The 14,844-nt window shown below is 36.7% G+C and overlaps 1 protein-coding gene and 1 long non-coding RNA gene across 2 annotated transcripts; both read left to right on the forward strand.

The window, feature by feature from the left end:
* Nucleotides 1-204: 204 nt before the first annotated feature.
* LOC135086488 (NADH-ubiquinone oxidoreductase subunit 8-like) lies at nt 205-3,423 on the forward strand. The gene is made up of 2 exons (XM_063981214.1): nt 205-555; nt 1,690-3,423. The coding sequence occupies exons 1-2, from the start codon at nt 246-248 to the stop codon at nt 2,121-2,123; spliced, it is 744 nt and encodes a 247-aa protein (XP_063837284.1). The 5' UTR covers nt 205-245; the 3' UTR covers nt 2,124-3,423.
* Nucleotides 3,424-13,291: 9,868 nt separating this feature from the next.
* LOC135087255 (uncharacterized) lies at nt 13,292-13,948 on the forward strand. Its single transcript, XR_010260732.1, has 2 exons — nt 13,292-13,487; nt 13,666-13,948. It is a non-coding gene; the product is annotated as an uncharacterized LOC135087255 (long non-coding RNA).
* The last annotated feature ends 896 nt before the right edge of the window (nt 13,949-14,844 follow it).

Genomic DNA, 14,844 nt, shown 5'->3' on the forward strand with positions numbered 1-14,844 from the left:
TTTTTTGTACTAACAATAACACCAATACCATTCTAACATATTTTTGAAATAACTAAAAAACTCATTAATAATAGTGAGTAGTTTATTTTGCCGTCTCCAAAGTAGGTACAATATACTTTTTGCAAAATTGAGTTTTCAAACGAACTCCATTCAAAGTCCGAAGACAGTCATAGACAATTATGTAACGTCAAATTCCTCAACGTCAATCAAAGTCAAATTTTGTTGATCCGGAAAATTCAATCAACATGTTGCTTGGGGTCGTGAATCCAGGAAGACCATGGCACCGGCTCAACAAGATACTGTCATCGGCCGCCCGCGAGTGCAGCAGCAATCCTTGTGCCCCGGAGTGTCCCCCATGCCCGCCGTGCCCCCCGTGCCCCCCCTACTGCCCCCCCTGCTGCATGCCGCCGCCGCAGTCCCCACCTTTCTACTCGTGCCCTAGAACCAAATTCGACGTGAAGTTTATTTACGTACATGATAAGCCCCCAAATACGACAATGAGGGATTTCTTCGATCGTGCTTCGCAGATATTCTTTTGGACAGAATTGATCAGAGGTGAGTTAGAATGGTTCTTATCAACTAGGTGTTCACTTAGCCTAGGCGCAGACCATCGATTTTTCGTCGGCCGAAAGTTTAGTCGGACAGTTGATCAGTATGGGCATGTATGGAAGTGCAATGCAATGCCCGATTCTTCAAACAATTTAAAATCGGGCACAACTATCGGCCAACTAAAAATAGATGGTCTGCGCCTAGTCTTAGTCTCAGATAACTGGTCAATTTCAGAATATAAAGCACTAGCGGCCGCCCGCGACTTCATATTACGCGTGGACCTCGTTTAATAGTAATGATATTGATATTGGCGTTTCACGGCATATTTACGAACGTCAAATTTTTTTGTCCAGCGCTGTAGATTTTGACTAATGACGATAGATGGCGCTTTTTACCCACTTAGGTATTTATTGAAATTTAGTTTGTCAAATATCGTCATAAATTATAGCGTATATGTTAATCTGGGTTACAAACAATAATACTGTAAAGTTTCAACAAAATCCGTTCCGTAGTTTTTGCGTGAAAGAGTAACAAACATGTACATCCATCCAGACATCCAAACATCCAAACTTTCGCATTTATAATATTAGTAGGATAATAGTGTCTGTGATCCTGATGCTTGCTCACTAAACTTTTGCTCGGCAAGAGATTAAAACTAGTTTATTTTATAATTAAGTTTGGTAGGTAGTATTCTCAAAGACCTTAATAAATTATATTTAGTTGTTCGCTATAAATACGATTGTTCTATGCATGTTACTGAAAGCTAATAATTTATTAACTTTGGAAATCAATAGGACCTCTAATTCTAACACGCATAGGCTTTATGTCTCGCGGCGTCTAGGCGGCTTAATGGGCAAACTTCTTATTTGGGGATGGTACTTTGGGGAAATCCTATGCCCTAAAGTGGAACAATAATAGGCTCTCAAAGGGATCTGAAGTCGTAAACAGGGATTTGTAATATATTTGTAGACTTGCTTTAAGATCTCCTCGGATACTTCGTTTCTGTTTGAGAAAATAACACCTAAAGTTATACCTGAGTGAGATACTAAAGTAACACCGAGATTATCCGCTTTGACTTGGAAGTGGACGCTATCTATTTTAAATGTGTCTTCGAAAGAGTTTATGCAGTCTTTGTTCCAGGGTTCGCGGTCACGCTGGCGCATATATTCAAAGAGCCGGCTACAATAAACTATCCGTTCGAGAAAGGCCCGCTCTCGCCTCGGTTCAGAGGTGAGCATGCATTACGGCGATATCCTTCGGGCGAGGAGCGGTGCATCGCTTGTAAGCTTTGTGAAGCCATTTGTCCCGCGCAAGCCATCACGATCGACGCGGAGGAGCGGGCGGACGGCAGCCGGCGGGCGACGCGCTATGATATCGACTTAACCAAGTGCATATTTTGCGGATACTGCCAGGAGGCCTGTCCAGTCGACGCGATAGTTGAAGGGCCAAACTTTGAGTACTCGACGGAAACTCACGAAGAACTTCTGTACAACAAAGAAAGGTTACTCACGAACGGCGATCGTTGGGAGCCTGAAATCGCGAGCAATATCAAGGATAATCACTTGTATCGTTAGACCGTTAGACTCCTATTATTGGATATGGGCACTATTTCTGTGCCTGCAGATAATGACCACTCATTATTTTTGTTATTCAATAATTTCGTACATGTAGAGATGAAGCGAATCGATCCCGATATCTACTGCATGTCTAGAGTCACTATTCAATTTAAATATTAACTCATCCTAACTCACGGATCAAACAAGAAACTTTCTTTTCAAACTTGATCGTGTCAAAAGGTAATAATTTATTTCAAGTAGCCTTGAAATAAATTAGGTTTTGCGCAGGTCGTTTGCTTTTTTCAATCATGTATTTGAATAGAAAGACCGTGGCTGAATTTGGTTCGGTCGTTTCGTATATACAGAGTGTCCCGTAAAGTGCGAATATGTCGTAATAGAGGTGATCGCGGAGCAATTTGAATAACTCAATTCGATCTCCATGAAAATATTGGTTACCTACCTATATCATATTTTAAATCGAAATCGGAAAAGTGTACCTACCTAACTTTTTAGTGCTTCTCCCTATATCTGTAAGTTCGAATTCACTCCTTATTTATACGCCAAATAACATCATAATATTGCAGTACCTTTTTAATCTTTATTATAAATTGTGATATGAATGGCACCCAAGATTTATATTTACGGGACAGCCTGTAGAAGGGAATATCTTTGATTCCGTCTCAAATTCATTTAGGTCGTATAAGGAAATTATTATTGCTCAATTTCCATTTTGATCATTAAGTGGGTAATTACTTAAAGTTAAATAATAATAGTAATTGCTCAAAATTAAAGGTCTATTTCACTTGGACACCAATGCGATATCACAATTGTGTGATTTATTTAGTTGGTGGCTTTTTTATCACCTATGGCCATTATTAAAGGCTCTCGAAAGTTTTTAAATTATATTTCACTTTAAAAGCGGATGATCATCAGCCAAATAGTAATTACCTAGGAGTTCAAAGTAGAATAAACCAAATGAAATATACTTTTTCAGGACTAATAAAAGTTTCAAGTGGTTCACTAAACTAACAATTTCATTTTTATTGCTCGGTTGGAGTTTTACATAAAACCTTTAATGATTTAATACGAATTTCAAATAAGTTCGTAATCGGCAAAAAGGTAAATTAAAGTACAAGCTCTTGTATGTATTTAACCTAAAACCATTTATAAAATCGAAATGTAATCATGAGCGTCTTCTGAGATATTGTTTAAGTTTCTTGTTAGGTTACTTTTATTGACTTGTTAATAATTTGATTAATTCAAGAGACTACGTATGAATAAATTAATATAAATTTCACCGTCTGGTTATGTAATATGTTAATATAGCAAATAAATATTCCGTTCTTCATTAGTTGGTATTACTACAGTGCTTTAACTTAATTCAGAAATGTTTGTAGTTATCAGAATTTTAGCTTTGTTTATGTTTTACAAAATTATTGTACTCAGATAGACCACCATATTATTCAAACACGACGAAAATCTGTAAAAAGGCACTAAAAGCCACACAAGATGGAGTAACTACACATAAAATCCCAGACGCGTGTTGATGTGTTGATAGTGTTATGAATTGTTACGTGAAATATTATAACAATGCCAAACAAACTGTCAGGCGAAAATCACATCTGTGTGGTGACAGCCTTTGCGGCATCAATTTGTATGGAAACATCGTGCCGTGTCGCGCCGGGTGTGTCCCAGAGGCTTAAGTTTATTAAAACTGGCTGCGATCGCAACTCCATACGTGTGGAAATCATTTTCTAGTGGTCCTCCAGTCTACTAAGACCTTTCATTCATATGCGATTACGTCCAGTAGAAGGGTCAAGCTATTAAATGCGAATCATAAGGTTTTTAGCCTTAGCTTTTTTATTTATATTCGATTCCATAACTTGACTTCACTAGTTCTTAAATGATGCCATAGGTAATTAAAGCCCATTGGAGAATTTTCAGAGCAGTGTTTCTTAACCTGTGGCCGGCAGACACCGGGGGTCCGCGAGTTTGTTCTCTATGGACCATTCAACAATTATTATATGCTACCGAAGATCTCGTAGTCGAATTGCTGCTTTTTTATTATGGGGGTCCTTTAAAATTGTGCTTCATTTCCTAAGGGGTCCAAGTCCATGGACAAAAAAGGTTAAGAAACGCTGTTCTAGAGTTTTATTATAGCTACACATAAAACCTAGGATATAAGCGTTATCTACTTGATAAAGGCAGATCGTATCTTGATGGTAAATATTAGTCGTCGGATGATAGATCGCCTGAAGTTTACCGTTAACTGAAGCCAACTGTATATTAATAGAGAAACTTTATAAGGAGATGCGATTTCGATAGCTCGATGAAATAATTTAGCTGAGAGTTGAGGTCTGTTGGGAATCAGTGTAGTGCTAATTCTAATTAACTAGTTAACACTAATGGCTTGTAGTTGGCTAGGAAATAAAATTTAGGTTAGAATCATTAGGGTTATAGTACCAGTGTAATTCCAAGAATTGTGTTAACGAGTAAGTACTTACGGACTACGACCGCTTAGATAAGTGTAAAACCAAACCAAGCATGTATTATTTGAATTTTACGGCCTCGTGGTTTACGTGGATTTTACGGTGTATTAAGGGCAGGTGTACTTCAAAATCCTCGTACTTATCTTGCAGCGCAAAAAAATAGTACCTGATAATGGATGCCTATCTCAAATATGTCGCTGGAAAATTGAATGTCGAAAGAATGGAAAGAGTTTCGCTATAAAAAGTCGTTTACTGTGAAAAAAAGTTGCTTTAGCCTGCTGCAGGGTGTCGTGTCTGCTGAATTTAGTAAGGGGCATGTAATTGTTTTGATTGAAATCAATGATAAATGATGAAGATTAAGATTCGACCAAACCAGCACCTGCAGCCCGCGTGAATGCGATCCTACTGATTTCTACTGATCGCCATCGCCATCGGGCACGCACGTTTGGCCGAACCTTCTGAATAGATTCTGACGAAATTTTGGAAGCATCTTCAAATAAATTATATTTAACAAGATTGACTTGATGCTCCTTGTCTTTGACAACCGTCAAATGGTCTGCGTTAGTGAAATAGTTACATTGTGCAATTAAGACCATTACAATCATAGCGGCTCTCCCGAGAATAATATTTCGGGTTTAAGTCGTGGTGCGAGGGAGGCGAGGACTGGCAGCTCGTTCGTTAGTGGCTGTATAGGGCTGCGCCCCGATGTCCAGTTCGACCCAGTTCAATCCTGCTCCATCCAATCCAATCCAATTGGATACTGCCCGTAGGCGTTTCACGCACGATGCAGACGCACGGAACGCACGAAATTCTGCAAGTTTACTGATACGCTGACAATTTTTTCTCGTAGGCTATAAATTTTTCGTTGGAAACTACTTAGGTATTTAAGATTAATTTGATTGATGAATTTTCTGCGAATGAGTTTAACGTAGACCTTTATTACAGTTATGTAAAAGCTTAAAGTCTTCGAGAATGTATTGAGGGATTCTTTTTATTTTTAATAGTAGGTAGACATGATTTCAATGTTTTATTCACATGTAGATATAAGACTTATGTACGGTTCATATCAGTATGTGCTTGCCATAAGTAATACTCTGATAGTCCTTTGTGATAATGGTCTAGTAACTAGTTCATTGTTGTCTGTCTCGGGCGAAGCTTCACGGAGACTATCCGCCCACCGATTGTTAAAGTCCGGTTTAGACTCAATTAATTCCCTTGGGACAGATCAATTACAAGTATTCCTTTCTTATTTAAGGCGGTAATCTATTACAATGGTAAAATTGCCGCAAAAAAGCCAAGGAGTAAAATTAGAAAATTACTTATCCATCAGACTTTTAAAGGTACTCTCCGGAACTTTTAGTTAGATTACAGTCCTACTTAGGTTGTAAAGTAACGGAATGTTAGACATGCCTATGATTCCTACCCAGCAACAGGCAGCTATCAAATTGAACCGCAGAATTTTGGGGGATATTCCTACGGGAACCTGACTGGACGGCCTTGAAACTAAGTCAATCCGAAGTAATTACCGAAAATTCAAACCTTAGATTATTAAGATGTTTCGACAGGATAAAAATAGGTATTTTATAAAAGACGTTTTAATGAAGTTTAAAAATAAGAAAAAGTCTGGCGGGTAGATGGAAATTGCGAGATTGCGGTCGGGAAGGGGTGGGCGGCAGCCCTGGGTAATGCGTCCGTGAAAGGTCGTTAGGGGCAGCGACATCGAGTTCGTGATGACACTTAATGACCCCGATTAACAGAATTAAACCTGAATTACTTTCTTCTCAGTTCCGCGCCGAGTTTCAAAAGGTAATAAAATATGAGGCGCTGTAAAAGTTACGACCAATTTGTTGGGAGTCCTTTGTTATTTTCAAATTCTTGGCATTGTTTCATACTGATTCAAAGTCAAATAGTGGTTGGCTGGTAATGAAATTTTGTTTAATTTACGAACACTGCTTTTACTGTTATGACAGTTGCGTATTCAAGAACACCGTGACTAATGTTTGTTGGTCTTCCGGGGTTTTGTGTTTTACTTCTAATGTGTACTTAGAGGGGGACAAAGTTCATTGAAAAAGTTGATACAAAACAAAAATGTTATCTCAAGCACCTACCAAATGAGATTCATTTGAAATGCTTGTAGAATAGAAGCAAACTAACAATTCCAATGTATAAAGAAAACTATGTCGAATGTTGTCTTGACCTAGTTTATAAGAAACTTTGAAAGAAGTATTAATAACCATTTCAGTGTCGAAGTTTCCTTAAAAAGTGCTTTTTAACACGACTATTCTTAGTTAGTGGAAGCAAAGCATGAGTGGCCAAACTCCAAGCTAAGCAATGTACATGTTATGCAGTTAGAACCTTCCTTTAGGTCTGCTTTGAGGCTAGCACACAATGCGTTGCGGTGGTGGTGCACCACTCGTGTGCCCGCCACAGATAGGTATTTCTATGTAAGACGACGCAGCGATACCGCTCCAGCGTCGCACCGCCGCCGCAACGCATCGTGTGCTTTGGCTCTAAGCACGCATCTGACGTGGTTATTTGTAGGTGTGAAAATGCTTTACCTAGAGGTAGAATCCATCAAGGGTCCGTGTCCGTATCTACCACGTGCGAACATTACATGCAAAGTCAATTATCGTGAATTGGATCCTACAATGAGATATCTTTCTCGAAGGATAAAGAGCTAAGTAAACAACAGTTGATTTTCTGAGATGTTTGTAATTTTTGACATCTCTCTGCAGAGTTTCACAATAAATTAAAATTTTTACAAGTTTTATAAATGTAAACCGGACTAGAGTTTTATTTTAATTTTAATTTAAGGTTTACCATCAATTCAGATATAGCTCTCGTTTACTTCAAACAATCCGGTATCCAGATTTTTTCATGTTTTGTATAGGAACAACCTAGATAGAGTAGTGAAAAATACGAGTTTTCACCCAATCTGTGCTTACCCCATTTTTCAGAAAAAAATGGATAAAATTGACACTTTATTTGGCCGAATTTTTCAGAACAAAAATATATTGACTAATAAAAGTTTACATAGTAAGATCTTCGCTAGAATTAAAGTTACTTAACGTACTAAAACATTTACACAAAATATATTTTTTCTCTGGAAATTAGTATTGCTTGAAAAGTATTTTGATAACGTTACTTAACTGGTTTTAACTTTTTTATTATGTGAATCGTAGTACCTATAATGTACCCTTTAAGGAATAAAATTCAGGAATTCTTGTAACTTATACCGTTCTAAAATCAATGAGACAATCTCAAAGATAAGTGCAACACAAAAGAATATAGAAACTTCCCGAAGAGCAGATAAGAATTGACTTTTCGAACAAAATGTTATTACTTACGATTGAGTTGAATGTGGGAGCAATATCTTTTATAGGAAACGTGTGCAGGCTGCATCTAGGTCTAGCTGAAAAAGTAAGTAGTCTACTAAAGTCCGCGCCAACAGAAACTGTAAATTTGTCTAAGAATATAATCCAAACAACATTGATCCCCGATTGAGACTTTACGCTTGAGAATGCACATTGTCTACTTATAAACTCAAGCCTATTTTCATTTCTGAATCTTGTCTTGCATTTATTTGAGATTACTCAAGCCAAATTCTCAAAATTAGGCAATTTACTCCTAATTCACGCGATTGATTTACAAAATTAATTACCTTAATTCAAATTCTGTAATTCTTGAGCACACGTCTTATGCTAAAAATCTCAATTCAGAAATAATTAGTTAAACTTTTGATTGATATTACCTAAGTATTTCTTAGTAACTTATACTCACAAAATTGACGGATTCTATTTTCGCCGACTATACAACATGGCCTCGCAGACGAGGATATTAATAAAATATGAAAAGACAATCACGACCGAAATACAGGAATGGGAATTGACTGAAAAAATATTTGAAAGATCTAGATAATTGTGTTTTAAAACGGTTTTGTTTGGTTCGTATTATTTCATATGAAAAGCGTATAATAAATATAGATTTTCGTAAGTCTAATAGGTATGAGAAATGGCCGCGTGCATTTTCTCTTCCTGTTTCATTTCTTCAAGTTTATTTTTTTTGAATCCAAACCATATCGAATGTTGGTAAGTAATTATTTTCTTAATACATTTGTATCGCAGCCTAGGCATTTAAATATACCAAACTAACAGACGGAGTTCACTAATGACATTAACTTATTCAGCCTACGCTATCTAAATATTTCACGCTGTATCTTCGTGATTAGGTTAGGTAAGTACTTCTATGTACCTGCCATTAATAGGTCCCTTAATCACAGAAAGCAAAACTAATACTTTACCTGTTAATTTGGCATCTTTAAGCTTAATTTCCCTCTTCAACAACTCTTTGGGTGACCTTGAGCCTTCTTATGAGGCCCATAGTAAGCGACCACGTTTCGGATCCATATATCAACACTGGCAACACACACTGCTCGAAGACTTTTGTCTTGAGACACTGCGGTATTTCGGACATGAGTATATGGCGAAGCTTCCCGAACGCTGTCCATCCGAGTTGGATACGACGATTGACCTCTTTCTCGAAGTTGGACCTACCTAACTGGACTGTTTGTCCCAGGTATACATAATTGTCGACAACTTCGAGTGTAGAGTCTCCAACCTTCAGAGGAGTGGGTGCAACACGGACATTAGACATGATTTTTGTCTTGTCCATGTTCATTCTGAGGCCCACTTGTTGATTTGTTGGCCCCTGCGTGATCGAATCAGAAATGAGGAGATCCGTAGGAGAACCAAAGTAACCGACATAGCTCGCAGAATTGCTAAAATCAAGTGGCAGTGGGCGGGGCACATAGCTCGTAGAGACGATGGCCGTTGGGGCAGGAAAGTTCTCGAGTGGCGACCACGGGCTGGAAGACGTAGCGTGGGCAGGCCTCCTACTAGGTGGACCGACGATCTGGTAAAGGTCGCGGGAAGAGCCTGGATGCGGGCAGCGCAGGACCGTTCATTGTGGAAAACCTTGGGGGAGGCCTTTGTCCAGCAGTGGACGTCATTTGGCTGAAACGAACGAACGAACGAAGCTTAATTTATATGTATAAATGCCTTAATGTACCTACGAGTATAATGGCAGGGGTTGATATTTAATCCCCTTTCTCTTTCACGCTTTAATTAGGTCGATGGAAAAATTTTCCCAGCATTTGCTCGATTATGTGGCAAACACTGATCAGCGACAAATATTGACGCTCTCCGTGAGAGGATTTGGCTTGAGGGTCGGAAATATCTACATCCCTTTTGGCAGCCACAGAAATGAACGATGTAAATGTATCAGTCCGTCCATTGTCATAATTATTTCATGATAAAGGAGGTTAGGTTATTCCGGGAGTTTTAAATCCCACTCGACTATTTTGTTGAGCCCACTCGTACTTATAACAAGCTTATTTAGCTTATCACGGGGGGCTAAAGGGACTATTGGTAATTTGTGCAATACAAATAATTAATAATCTTTTAAATTAAAAAAAAATAAAAATCAACTGTTTTTGCTAGTACTCATAGGTACCTTTCTTAACCCTTCAAGACTCGCGAATTGAGACACAATAGAAATAAATGTTACGCGATCTTAGGCGACCACTGGTGTTTGATGGGTTACAAGCTGTCTACCGTTTCTAGCTAGGTATTCGCCAAAGTTAATTTTTTCAATTAATTTTTTCAAGCTGTAAATCAGGAGGCTTCATTAATTTACCAGAAAATAATTTGTTCTAGGAATAACATTAGCTTTGAACAAGGTGACGGCACAACGAATAAACATACTAAAATACCTACATATCTATCTCAAGTGAATATTAGACATCAAAACATAAAACATTTGCCCATTGCGGAATTCTAGCAGGCAGGCTTTACAATTACATTCCGAACGACTAATTCACCTAATATTTGCCACTAGGTTTAACGACAGATAAGTATTTTTTTCTATTTGCCTGAACTCTGTTAAGTAGGATTTGACTAACGAAAAACGCTTGAAAATATCCAGTTTAAACGTGACCTAGGAAAAAGTTTTTCGCTCGGAGTGCAGTTTTCATTAACTTCGGGATAATGTCATTTTGACTCCATCAACCTCGCCGAGTTCGCTTCGAAAAAGATGGCTCTTTGACAGCTGTGGGCGTGGATGGACAGCAACGTGCAGATTGGATTAGCTGGTGTCGATGACTTGATAAGTGGGGGCGTCGGTCACCCATCCTCGATAAGATAGGTATACCTACCCTTTTCAACAGGGCTGGCTCTGACTACTACAAATAATCAAATCAAATATTTTTATTGCATAATGTAGGATACAGGTCACTCAATAAAATATTGTTCAGCTACATCATACCATATCGGCATGCAACAGAATCAATTTTTCGTGATTCAAGAAATTATACAAATAAATCAAATTAATGTCACAATAATAATTAACAATGTCTTTAGTAGATAAAATATATTATTATAGCCAATTTGTCAAGTAGTAAATACAAAGTTATTTATCCAATAACGACCTATTCCTACTAATTGGAACTTTGTGAGGATGTGTGGATGGCTGGAAGAAAGGATGTTCGTTAATCTTACACGCTATCTTAACAATGTTATTGTTCAGCAGGATGTTTGGTTGACTGGCTAAATAACAACGAATTGACCCACGTCGTATTTTATGTGCGTTCCCTTCGAGAGGCCACTGTGGAAAAGAAGGTTTCGTATACATAAAGATTTAGCAGAACCTCTAAAACAATTGTAGCCCTACAATTTACCTTCTAAATATTACCACTCATCAAAATCATCTTATTTGGTCAGATTCAGTAATTTGGTGTTTGACACAGTTCTTCTGACGGACCACATTCGGCGAATTGTAGTGTCCAACTTACAACATCTACAAATTTATCATTCCGTCTACAATTGTTTTTGAGGTTCTGCTAAATCTTTATGTATACGAAACCTTCGTTTTCCACAGTGACCTCTCAAAGGGAACGCACATCGTATTTTTTATATTTATATCACTTTAGAGTTTTGGACATACCTACTAACTAATCAGTGACCTAAGTACTAGGTAAGCTAAGTAATTTTATCTTTTTAATATCATACTCGTTTCTCTCGATCTAAATGCAGCTTTGGTCACTGACACTTCAATAACTAACCCTTACCTGAAAGATACCCCTTCCCGAGAGTATTCAAATTGCCAGAAAATGTCTTTTCTGTCGACAGTAATCTCTTAAAAGCACTAAATTATTCGCCGACTCGAATATGTACGTGTAGGACAAATCCGAAGACCGTTAGAAGATACAACAAATACGGTTAATGGTAGAACGTGATACTTTTTCTTTGTGACCTTAGTTCCTACTAAATTGGTTCAGCCAAAGTTGTGGCCGAAGGGTACAAGTAAAAACTATTTTAACTAAGTACATTAACCAATTCACAGTTCAATAGCAAAGCTTTGTATATCGGGTAAAAAAAAATTTGCTGTGTAAAGATTAAAATCTCGATAATTTCTCTTTTCACCCACGAACTTTGTAACAAGAAGTGTAGCTAAGTTTGTTGATTTTTTGTTAACTCGCTGGTATTACTTAGCATTTTATTTTGTTCGAAGCGTACTATCAGGTGTTAGTTGTTTAGAACTTCTAACTGCATTTGTAAGGAATCTCAAGTTTCCCATACCTAGAAATCAGATACTTACAGCTTTCTTTGTAGAAACTTTACAAGCACTACGCTTCAGGGCTGCATCTAAATTCAATATTCTATCGGGATGTTTCGTAGCTTTGGGTTGAATTTATAGAGCTGAAGGCAAAAGTAACAAGCAGCAACGGTTACAAAATCGATATCATTAGCCAGTTTCCCCTGTAATTAATAACGAAAGGATTATTACTTTATTTAAAATTTCAATTCATTGGAAATCAACAGCCTCTACCTATACATATAATTCAGCCATTTATAGGTAGGTATTTACTACAAATACCTGGCTCTTAAGTCTTCAACTCTGACTGCTAATTAACGGATATGAATGAGATGGAGTGATAAAGTATTTTCCAATCAGTGGTTCTGCCTCTATTAATAAGCCCTAACATGAGTGCTAACTGCATTACGAACAAGGTTTTATTTAAAACTAGCGGCCGCCCGCGACTGCGTACGCGTGGATTCCGTTTTACCCCCTTAGTTTCGTAAAATCCTTTCTTAGCGGATGCCTATGTCATAACATCTACCTGCATGCCAAATTTCAGCCCGATCCGTCCAGTGGTTTGGGCTGTGCGTTGATAGATCACTATGTCAGTCAGTCAGTCAGTCAGTCACCTTTGAGTTATATACAGGGTGACTGGAGCTGAACCCGCCATAGCTAATACGCGTATAGAGGATGTCATTTGCTAATTATTGAACCTTACTTTCTATGGCTAAAGTTTTATAGTTTAGGAGATATCTCAATTTTTATACTTTTTTCAGATTTTCCGAAATTTGACCTAAAAACTGCTTCAAATTTTTACCTCGCGTGAATTCAACAGTTTTTTTATTTGATATTAATATCGAATATGTCTTTATTCAAATAAAATAAATTTCTAATCCAGATAATGATTGAATAGCTAGTTACGAGCCGCCAAAGTCTAACAAAAGTACAAACCACGATAAAAAATTCTACTTCGAATTCGATTACAACAAAAATTAATGGTGATAATGGATTGCCAATGATCTTAAAAATATCTCTAGCTTCTCTTCTTTCTAATGATATTGGCTCCGTGCACGATTACAGCGCCAACTAGCGTCCACAACTTTGTGGGTTCTGTCACATTGACATTTAGGTCGTATATTTGTGAAAAAATATCGAAATGAAAAAATAACAAATATTTTCAACTAATAAATTGTTGTGATACCACCATTTGGGTGGAACAAAGGTTTTGAAATCATTTTGGTCATTCAAATCAAATGAGGTAAGTCCAAAAAGTGTGTTTAATTTTGATTGTGTCAGGGTTTGTTTACTTCATTTATAGTTGTAGTTTTACAGTAAAACAAAAAGAAAAAGCTACTTTAACGGTTTCATTATATAACAGTAAATAATATATTTAAATGTTTCTGTATCGCTAGTAATAAATTAAATATCGTTTTAAGATCGAAATGAGTATCGTTTTGAAGACCGGGTTTGTGAGAGTTACAATATCAAATTCCAACCACAAACCGTATTTAAAGGAAAGTTGTTGGTATTGGCTGGACAAGTCCGAGATGTAGAAGAATTAAGAACAAAACAAGGGCAGAGTTCAATAATTCACGCTCTCATCATAAGGCAAACATCTGTGCACAACAACTACTGTGACTCATTTTTGTACTACCACGTTGTATAGTTTAGTTATTTCCAAATTGTAAACGGCTATTAAAACAGCCCTATCGAAATACAGTCCACTCTTTTATTTAAGTTTCCAGTAGGACCCTTTTCATGCGATTAATTAATGATATTAAAATGTATTATGTAGAATCGCTTTGCCATTGACAGATACATCTGATGACAGAGCTTACATTATTTCTACTTTTGACCACCATGAGCGCTGCGATAGATTATGTCCCCCCCACCTAGTACTTCGCACCCAGCGAATATCACACGTTGTAATTAGACATTGGAATTTGTCAAAAATTCAAAGTTTATGGAAGAAAATGGAGTAATAATAAAAAAATATCCATACAAAGTTGATTTTGATTTTTTTTAAACTCTTTTCTTTAATAATGTGATTATTATTTTTAAATTCATGTTTCAAAAAACACAAAAATCGTTGTGAAAAGGAGTATAGCAGAAAATATGAGATGTTTGAAGAAACTTGGTATGGATAATTTTCGTATTATTACTCCATTTTCTTCCATAAACTTTGAATTTTTAATAAATTTCAATATCTAATTACTACGTGTGATATATCATTGGAAAGAAAAGAAGGTAGAGATATTTTTAGGGTGCGTGACAGTTTATATAAGTTTATATGATATAAATTCATTTCAATAACGTTCATATTGTATAATAAACGTATGTTATAATAACACTTGATATAATTTTTTAACATATAATGTTTACTTCATATAATAAATCATTTCTAATAATGTCATTTCAGATACCAATCATAACGCATAAAGACATTTGATATAAATCTTACTTAATCTAAGACTCATTTGATGTAATTTTGTTTAATATAAATAATATTTCATATAACCATTACATAAAATAAATATTTTTTGTTATAACGACTATTTGGTATACTCTTTAATTGATATAATTTCTGATAGATATAACTTTTAGTATGTTCTTCT

This window comes from Ostrinia nubilalis, chromosome Z (genome assembly GCF_963855985.1).
Source record: "Ostrinia nubilalis chromosome Z, ilOstNubi1.1, whole genome shotgun sequence".
Taxonomy (NCBI): Eukaryota; Metazoa; Arthropoda; class Insecta; order Lepidoptera; family Crambidae; genus Ostrinia; species Ostrinia nubilalis.

Excerpts from the sequence above, each read along its gene's own strand:
- LOC135086488 (XM_063981214.1), top strand. The coding sequence starts at position 246 with ATGTTGCTTGGGGTCGTGAATCCAGGAAGACCATGGCACCGGCTCAAC. Across the intron at positions 556-1,689 it reads TTGGACAGAATTGATCAGAG|GGTTCGCGGTCACGCTGGCG; the intron begins GTGAGTTAGAAT and ends TCTTTGTTCCAG.